At 47.7% G+C, this 10,000-nt stretch overlaps 1 protein-coding gene across 1 annotated transcript in view; it reads left to right on the top strand.

Annotated features, from left to right (window-relative positions):
• tenm3 (teneurin transmembrane protein 3) overlaps positions 1-10,000 on the top strand; it is a 204,192-nt gene that overhangs the window by 174,004 nt on the left and 20,188 nt on the right. The window contains exons 19-20 of the mRNA XM_062520548.1: positions 2,577-2,826; positions 9,685-9,917. Of these exons, the coding sequence (XP_062376532.1) occupies positions 2,577-2,826; positions 9,685-9,917 (483 nt within the window). The remainder of the gene's footprint in view (positions 1-2,576; positions 2,827-9,684; positions 9,918-10,000) is intronic.

The following is a 10,000-nucleotide window of genomic DNA, read 5'->3' as shown; positions in this document are numbered from 1 at the left end:
GTTGTTTTTTGAGGAGGTTGTTCTAATTTGTTTTTCCATTTTGAGCTTGTTTTCTGAGCTTTTATCATAGTGAGTTCAAACACACACACACAAAAAAAACATGAAATATAATTTTTTAAGGGTTACATTTTTTTCTCTTCCTGAACGTCTTCGAGTTAAGAATGTATTTTCTTCGTAATTATTATTTTAACGATGGCTTTGTTCATCTAGGACTAAATTTACCCCCTACAAAGAGTTAGAGTTAAAACAGACAATAATGGCATTAGATCTAGGCTGTGTGTGTGTGTGTCAGTGTGTGTGTGTGTGTGTGTGTGTGGTGGAGCGGCTGGCTGCCAAATCCAAAGCCGGGCCCTTTTTCCTCAGGCAGGATATTAAACCACAGTGTTTTGGATCAAATCAAAACTGTGGACTGGGGGTGAGTAACACTGAGTTCAAACCCACAGCCAGCGGCCTACCCTTCCTCCCTTAGAATCAACTGCTCACCCTCTCCACACACACACGCACACACACACACACACACACACACACACACACACACACACACACACGCTCATGCTCACAATTATACACATCCATGCACACAGTAACACACACAAAATCGTATACTCTCTCTCTCTCTCTCTCTCTCTCTCTCTCTCTCACACACACACACACACACACACACACACACACACACACACACACGTGTCCCTCCGGCTTAAATGAAAAGTGCCCAGAGTTAAGGCAGGAAGTGAGTGTAGCAGAGGCAGAGCTGGGAGGCTAGCGGAGAGCGTGACCCAGCTCAGAAGCCAGCCCATCAGCAGCCTCCCCACGGCAACGCCGCAACATTCCAACCTTCACACCGCTAACAATGCTAAGACCGCTAACACTGCCAGACAGCGCTTAAGACACTGCCATGTACTTTACAAATATTATGAGAATGGATTCAACTTCAATGCAAATTAAAGTATATGCTCACATTTAATTGCGTTTTGTAGATATAATTGGCATCGTTTATTTAATAATGGAACATGTCGGCAAAATATATCCTTAAAAAAACTTTTAAATACACCCATATTGTTATTTTAGTTTGAACATTTTTTTCATCTTTTATTTAATTTAATTAAGCCCCGAGTAATTTGCAAATAATTCCGCCACAAACTTTAAACAGAGTAGTAAAAAATATGTTTTATTTCTTTTATGTAGAATAGAGTATAATAATTGGCAAAACAATTGGCAACCTATTTTTTTATTTTTTATTTTTTTTGAATAAATGTTAATATCCCTACTTGATGTGTTTCTTTTATGTTGAGAACTTGCCAGAATTCTGGCACTAATTTAGCTGCTAGATCACATTTCAGCTCTCTCTTTCAAGCCCCTCAAAAAAGCCCTCTTGTCTTTCTGCATTCATTTTGTGGAGGTCATTTTCTTAAACTGGGGGATGATGCCCGGAGCCAGCGTTTCATCTGCCGGCGCTATCGGAATCACAGCAAGCTGCAGCGCAGGAACCCCACTGAGTCGCCAGAAAAGTGGCCCACTTTCTTCAAGTTTAGCCTGCCCTGCTCAAGGGGTGCACGCAAACTCTCACTCACACACACACAAACTCTCTCTCTCTCTCTCTGTATCTCTCACACTCTCACACACACACGCGCGCACACACACACACTTATATAAAACATGAAGAACACCACTTCACCCACCCACAAACTCTCTCTTATACACTCGACACACACACACACACACACACACATCAGAGCTTATCAATAAAAACAGCCACCAATGATACTCTACTCTCAGAGCCAGTAAATTAGCATCCAACTTATTACAGCTGCACCCGTGACATTCTAAGCCTCCCTTTCATCTGATTTTCAGAAGGTGAAATTCATCTGAGAATAAACACACTCAAAGCCTAAATTAATTACACTCTCTTATGAAACGCAAACGGTCCCTGCAAGTGCTGCATTATCATCTGATTTGGAGCATTCTTATTCCGGCTGCAGCAGCCAGCGCTGCTGATGTCGTCGTGTCTGTTCTGGGCCCGTGGGCAAAGCATGAACAGCGCGAGAGAGAGAGAGCGAGAGAGAGGGAGAGAGAAAGAGAGAGGGCGAGAGAGAGAGAGAGAGAGGGGGGGGGTAGCTGAAAAAGAGGCATGGTGAATAGTGGGGACGAGGGTGTGCGATGGAACATGAGGATGAGGAGGATGACGAGTGTTTGGAGGCTTGGTGTTGTTAAGCAGATGATTTTCTTTTTCGTTTTTTTTTCCACTGGCAGACAGTGGGTCAGATCCTGTCCACAGTACTGCCACTGACCCCATGCCAGAGGCATGTGATCTCCTAAACATACGGCCTGCCCTGACAGTATATACACATAGCCTTGATACTGCCTGTCCCAATGATATATGCATAGCCTTGTTTTTCTATGGTGGGAAAAGTAGGGGAAAGGAACACTGCTGCACTCCAAGAAATTGCATCATTGAAAACATAAAGTCATCTGTTATTTATAGTCCTCGCTCCATCTATCAATAATAAATCTGAACGTATGCTACAGCGACATCCGGCGTGGAATACTAACAATTCTCTTCTTCCGGTCTCTGGCAGGCATCCTGTACAAGGGGAACGGCGAGAACATCTTCATCTCCCAGCAGCCCCCTGTCATCAGCACCATCATGGGCAACGGGCGCCGCCGCAGCATCTCCTGCCCCAGCTGCAACGGGCAGGCGGACGGCAACAAGCTGCTGGCGCCCGTGGCCCTGGCGTGCGGCGCCGACGGCAGCCTGTTCGTGGGCGACTTCAACTACATCCGCCGCATCTTCCCCTCCGGCAACGTCACCAGCGTCATGGAGCTCAGGTAGGAGTGGAGGAGGAGACGGACGGATGGATGGATGGATGGATGGATGGATGGATGGATGAATGGATGGATGGGTGGATGGAAGGGTGGATGGATGGATGGATGGATGAATGAATGGATGCATGTATGGATGAATGGACGGATGGACGGACAGATAGATGGATGGATGGATGGATGAATTGATGGATGAATTGTTGGATAGATGGGTAGGTGAATAATTGGAAGGATGGATGAATGGAGGGTTGAATTGATGGAGAGATGGGTAGGTGAATGATTGGAAGTATGGATGGATGGATGGATGGATGGATGAATTGATGGAGAAATGGGTAGGTGAATGATTGGAAGGATGGCTGGATATATGGACAGAGGACGGTATGTAATTCCGATACAGAATGTTGGTGCCTAGAGCTATCTTTCCGGTGTCTATGGAGAGGCTTGCTTCTATTGCAATCCTATATTTCTGTAAAAGAGATGCATGGGAGTGTTTCCTCCATATGATGTGATATCATGGGGGTGTTTAGCCCCTGCATGGCTCCAGGCTGATTGGGGCTGAGAGTGCTGACTTGCGGCTGCCATGCCGAGGTGCTGTGGCGTCTGTAGCATTAGCCATGCATTACTCATGCTATCGCAAGCAAAGACTTTGGACACGCTCGCTCATCAGCTTTTGCACTTCTGCAGCCCACGTATTAGCAGCGCTCCCACTTCAAAGGCATTGGTGTGTGTGTGTGTGTGTGTGTGTGTAGGGGGGAGAGAGAGAGAGAGGATGTGTGTGTTTGGGAGTGCATATATGTAAGCCCTCGAGGGATAAACATGAAGGAAAAGTGCATTGAGAATATGTGTGTGTGTGTGTGTGTGTGTGTGTGTGTGTGTGTGTGTGTGTGTGTGTGTGTGTGTGTGTGTGTGTGTGTGTGTGTGTGTGTGTAATCCTGGGTTCCATTATAGGAATCTTCCTGCTTAAAATCCATACAGTTCTCTGTCCTCATCAAGCTAAATATAAGTATCTGGACTGATATATAATCATTATGATGTTTCCAGTGATTCCCCCGCAACTATGTCTCATAAATGTCTCTTTCACACAGCTATGGTCATAAAATATTTAAGTTGCGATTTAGAAAAGAAAAGAATTTGATTTATTTCATTTTAATTAAATGTAATTGTAATGTTAATTCATTCAAATTTAATTAAGTTTTAATTAAATAAAATGTGTAAGCATTTAAAAAAATATTTTACACAGTTGATTAGTTAATTTAATTTAATTTAGTTTAATTTAATGAATTTATGTTTATTGCATAAATGTTTTATTATAATATAATATATTATACTATATTTTATTATGTGCATGCATGATAATTGTCGAGTAATTTATTGCTCTTTTTATAGATTAACCGTGATCAAGTTAATGCAACATTTCAAGCAATAATCCGTTTTTAATGATTTGACTGCACATATGTTATTTTAGTTAACATCCTGACTGTGGAAATGATTTGGAGAAGCCATGCATGTGGTCTGAGCTGTGTGGATGAGCAGTGTGTATGACGGACTCCTGCAGAGACAGGACTTTACATTACACACATGAGGGGAGCAGATGTGGCCCAGCCAGATCCTCAGGCCCATGCACATTACTGCTCTTGCTGCTGATCAAATCCAGAGACACATTCTCTGTCCTTCTCTCTTTCTCCCTTTCACACACACACACACACACACACACACACACACACACACAGAGAGACTCAGACATACTCACACAAAAAGCACACATAACATATTCACACACACACACATTCTAAGACATTCTTTTTCCCCTCCCTTTTCTATCTCTCATTTACACTCACACACACACACACACACACACACACACACACACACACACACACACACACACACACACACACACACACACACACACCCGCTCGCTCCCTCTACCCCTCTCTCACACACTCACACACTATTAGAGAGGCCTCTCATCCCTGACTGGGGATGGCCATTTGGGCTGAAATCAGATCTGTTTCTCAGCTCCTCTATCAGCACCAGCTCAAGCCGTCATATATTTTCTTCTCATAGTCACCCAACACTAAGCACCCAGCCACCCCTCACTCACACTCTCTCTCTCTCTTTCTCTCTCTCTCCTCCCTCTCCTCCCTCCCTCACTCACACTCTCTCGCTCTCTCCCTCCCTCACTCCCACTCTCTCCCACTCCTTCTCTTTCTCTCTCTCCCTCCCTCCCCCCACACCTCTCCCAACTGTTTCCCAAGTGCACTCATTTTCCCTCTCTAGGTTTCCCATTCCTTTTCCCCTCTCTCTCCCACACGTCCCCCTCTCTATCCATTTCTGTCTCCAGTATCTCCTCTTGTTCCCTCTCTCAATATCTCTCTGTATCTCTCTCTCCCTGACTCTCTCTATCTGTCTCGGGGTGTGAAAATGGACTTGGACCCCCCCCCCTTCTCTCTCTCTTTCTCTCTCTGACTTCAGTTACAGTAACACTAATCTCTGCCCTCACCTCATCTACTCCCACTACATATTATCCTCCCTCTCTCTCTCTCTCTCTCTCTCTTTCTCTCTCTCTCTCTCTCTCTCTCTCTGTCTCTCTCTCTCTCTCCCTCACTCCCTCTTTCTCTCCATCTCATCTTTCTCTGTAATGTTCTAACCACTCTCTTTTCATTTTTTTTTTATAGCTGGCTTAAAACCTTTCATTTGCATTTGACACATTTGTTCACCAAGAGCCAGGGCGTAGCTGGACTGAGATATTAAGATGGACAACAGGTCTGATAGGGGTGCGCTTTGTAAGAGCTCTTTGATGCTGCGCAGAACAAATTAGTCAGAGAGGCTTTCATTCTCAGCATCAGCACAACTGCAAATACTGTACATGCCCAATGTCTTGTTTTCATACGGGCGTGCAGGAAGCGCTGTGTGTGTGTGTGAGAAAGACAGAGAGAGAAGGAGAGTGTGTGTGATTGAGTGTGAGAAAGAGAGGGAGAAAGTGTGTGCATGTGTGCGTATGAGAAAGTGTGTGTGTGTGTGTGTGTGTGTGTGTGTGTGTGTGTGTGTGTGAAAAAGAGAGAGAGTGTGTGTGTGTGTGCGAGAGAGAGAGATTTGTGCATGTGCGTATGAGACAGTGTGTGTGTGTGTGTGTGTGTGTGTGGGTGTATTTGTGCGGAGCGCTGCTAATGGCAGCCATTTAAATGAAGGTGGGCCCATTAAACAGCAGGCCCTCTGCCTGTGATGGCGGAGTAAATGAAAAGGCGCGGGTCCCGGGCACCATATAATCACAGCGTGCCGCCCAGGCGGGCGCCCGCGCCGCCGCTAAAGCACACCGTTTAGGAGCGCCCGCTCATTGTCCGCCGCACAGTCGATCGGCCAATAGGAGAGCACGGGGCCGGACGCCACGCTGGGAGCGCACGGCGAGGCCCGGCGTCCAGGTGAGGTTTTCAGAGCGGAGCGGTGTTATGGCCGGCACGTGTGTGTGTGTGTGTGTGAACAGAGCAGTGTGAGTGAGTTACAGCTGATGAGTGGAGGGTGAATGAGAGGCACAGACCCTTGCTGGCTGGCTAATCAAAGCAGTTTAGCTGGCGTTTCTGTGTTTAGTTGTGTGTATGCGTGTGGGGATTTTTTGAGGATGGTATGATTGTGTGTGTGTGGTGGGGGGGGGGGATTTCCAGATCTGTTATACACTCTGTCTTGCTCTTTTCAAATGTCCAAAGGTTATGTGTGTGTGTGTGTGTGTGAGAGAGAGTATGCGTGTGTGTGTGTGTGTGTGTGTATGTGTGAGTGTGTGTGTGTGTGTGTGTGTGTGTGTGTGTGTGTGTGTGTGTGTGTGTGTGCTCTCTCGAGTATGTCAGTCTCAATTTATGCTTTTCTATTATGTTTCTCTCCTGTTTCTTCTGCTCTCTTTGCTTTCCGATTTCCTAAGAAATAAAGATTTCAGACATAGGTAAGATTGAGTCACTGTGTACACAGTGCCAAATGTCCTTCCCCATGTGAATGTTGTCTACCCCCCACCCCCACCACCCCCCCCACTCCCTCCACTCCCTCCTCCCCGTGTCAAATGTGTGGCCGTGATTCTACTGCTGTAAATCACTCTCTTATTGTTGGGCTTTGGACGGATTTTAAAATCCCGCAAGAAAATTGCCTCACACACACAGAATCATCAAGAAGATTTTCTCAGATCCCGTTGAATCTTCATGTCTGTCTGGCTTGATGAAAAAAAACAAGGTTGACTCAGTGAACTATGAAGGAGAGCGAGAGAGAAAAAGAGAGAGAGAGAGAGAGAGAGAGACTCTAAATAAAAACAGAGCAAGAAAGATATGGAATTTTGTCAGTCTTCTGCTGCTGGTGGCCAGCAGAGAAACCTCCCTTTGAAACTCTGAGATGAAGGCCGTTGGTGCCTCTACAGTACAGAAGACGTTTTATTCTCTCTTTTTTCCCATTCTGTGTGCTCATTTCTGTTTAGACAAGCGGTCTGGCCTCGTCCGTATCCTTTCTTAAATGTCAGTCGTGAACCGCGCGAGCGAGGCTTGGGATGGTGCGCTGGGACGGGTGTCAGTGGCGGGGGCTCGTATCGCAAAGCCGCCACTGTTCTTGGAAAGGTCATTTTTATGGCTGGAACATGCTCTGGGCTGGTCTTGAAATAATTCTCTTGATTTTTGTCACCCCGCACAACCCTTGGAATTCATCCGAAGAGTTTGATTTCTATAGCCAGTGTGAAATGGGGGGTGCGGGTCCTGGAATTAAAAGAGGGCTATTTTTGGAGCGCTGTCCTCCCCCTCTGAGCCCATCTCATTTTTCAACACTTCACCGCAGCAATAACCTGCTCGTCCATATTAATGTTAATGAATTAATAAGAGTTTGAGGGGCTCATGGCTGATAAATTCTTCATGTGGTCCCTATGACTTGCACTTATCCTCTCACTCACCCACACATACACACACACACACACACACACACACACACACACATACACACACAAATACACATGCACACAGTGCAGACTTTTCACTCCATTTGGATGTGTTATTAAGTCTGCCTTGTATTGACGGTCTCTCCGGCGAGTCTCGTAAAGTTCAGGGGATATTGGAACGTCGGCGCTGCCATCCGACTGTCGGCCAAAAAACCTGGGCCTCCTCTCAGCCGCGCGGTCTCCCGTGCCTTGTTCACCTCTCCACGTGCATTCCCAAAACCCCCATCAGTTTTCTATTAGTCTCTCTCTCTCTCTCTGTCTCTCACTCTCTCTCTCTGGCTGTCTCTCTCTCTCTCTCTCGCAGTCCCTTATCCCCTGCTTCTTTTGCTGTCTCTGGTTCTCTTCCTTGTTCTCTCCATCGCTGGCTCTCTCTCATTAGACTGAACTCCTCATGCACTTGCTTAGTGTAAAGTGCTCCATGGCTGTGCCTCAAAGCGACAGACAACAGTTTAGTGCTCGTCATTACTGTCTCCACACAACAACAACCACCAAAAAAAAACAAGTCTTCAAGGACTCGCCACGTTTAAGTGGAAGCTGACAAGGCACTGTTTTGCTTTGTTCTGGGTTTTTTTGTTTGTTTGTTTATTTAGGGTTTTTTTGGCTGTTTTGTTTTGTTTTTCCTGCAGCGTCCCCGTGCCATGGGTAGCCCCACAGCCTTCACCGAGTCTCCCCTGTGTCCACGCCAGGGGCTCCCACATTAGACATAATTGCAAGCACTGACCCAGTATGTGGAGTGTCAAAAATGGTTGACAAAGAAATGTACCTGTTACTGAGAGAGAGAGAGAGAGAGAGAGAGACAGAGAGAGGAAGAGAGAGGGAAACAGCGTGGCAGACACCTCGCACTAGGCGGCGAGACAGAGCTAGAGGTGGAGCAGGAGAGGGATGGAGGAGAGAGAGTGGAGAGATGCAGCAGGCAGCACTGAGAGGAGGAGAGGTGTGTGCTCATGGGATTGGGGGGGCGGCTGACAAGTGTCCCCTCCGTCCAGCTCAGCTGCCCCCCCCCGACAGCCTATATTTAGACGACCGGCTTTTTAATTGAGGCTTCGCCATCATCAGGTCGTCGACTTCTATCAACACCCCAGCAGACGCCCGTTGTCATGACAATCCTGCAAACACCCCACCCCCCCCACACACACACACACACAAACACACACAAATACACACTCACACGCACACACGCACACATACACGCACATGCACCCCTCGCAGCATTTCACTGGCACTTTTTGGGCACAGGAAGTGCGGTTGATTGAGCGGATGTGACAGTCTGTTGGGCATCGTTATGCCCGCGTCAGACGCTAGTGATTTCCCGTCATATCACGTTATGCTCACACTGACAGTACCACCGGTCGGGCCCGCTCTCTCCCTCCAATCACACACACACACACACACACACACACACACACACACATACAAATCTCTCCAGACTACGACAGGCAGGGTGAAACTCTCTGGTGTCTCCTGTTCACATTTGGATTGCTGCCTGTCTGTGCCGTGATTGGTCCATCTGTGTAAGCTTCGTATGCCAGATTTGATTTTGGTTGCAATCGTGTGGCCTGCTCGTGCTGTTTTTTTTTTTGTCCTTCTTGTCTTTTTTGTGATATCTTGTGATCCCCGTCTTGTCCTTTTTCCCTGTCTCCCAGTTGTCCCCCCCACCCCCACCCCAACCCCCCCACACTCCCCACTGGTGAACCCAACGCCACAGACAAGCCCCCACCACACCAGCCAGCTAGTGGCTCTTGTTTCCTCTCAAATGCCCCCTGTGCTTGTTGGAGGCTGGTCTGAGGGGACACAAGCTTTTGACCCCCCCCCCCCACACACACACACACACACACCCAGCCCCCTGACTGGGTCACTCCTACTTGTTCCCTGTTCTCACGCCTTCCCTCCTCTTATCTCCATAGCAACAACCCGGCGCACAGGTACTACCTGGCCACGGACCCGGTGACGGGTCAGCTGTACGTGTCGGACACCAACTCGCGGCGCATCTACCGGCCCAAGGTGCTGACGGGCACCAAGGAGCTGCTCCAGAACGGGGAGGTGGTGGCGGGCACCGGCGAGCAGTGTCTGCCCTTCGACGAGGCCCGCTGTGGGGACGGGGGCAAGGCCACGGAGGCCCTCCTGCTGGGGCCCAAAGGTAGGGCGGAGACACACACACACACACACGCACGCACATACACACATACACACACTCACACAAAACCAAACATTCACACACAC

The sequence above is a fragment of the Sardina pilchardus genome, chromosome 2 (genome assembly GCF_963854185.1).
Source record: "Sardina pilchardus chromosome 2, fSarPil1.1, whole genome shotgun sequence".
NCBI classification, from domain to species: Eukaryota; Metazoa; Chordata; class Actinopteri; order Clupeiformes; family Clupeidae; genus Sardina; species Sardina pilchardus.
Note: the sequence above shows the minus strand (reverse complement) of the source record. Positions and strands in the feature narration are given on the sequence as shown.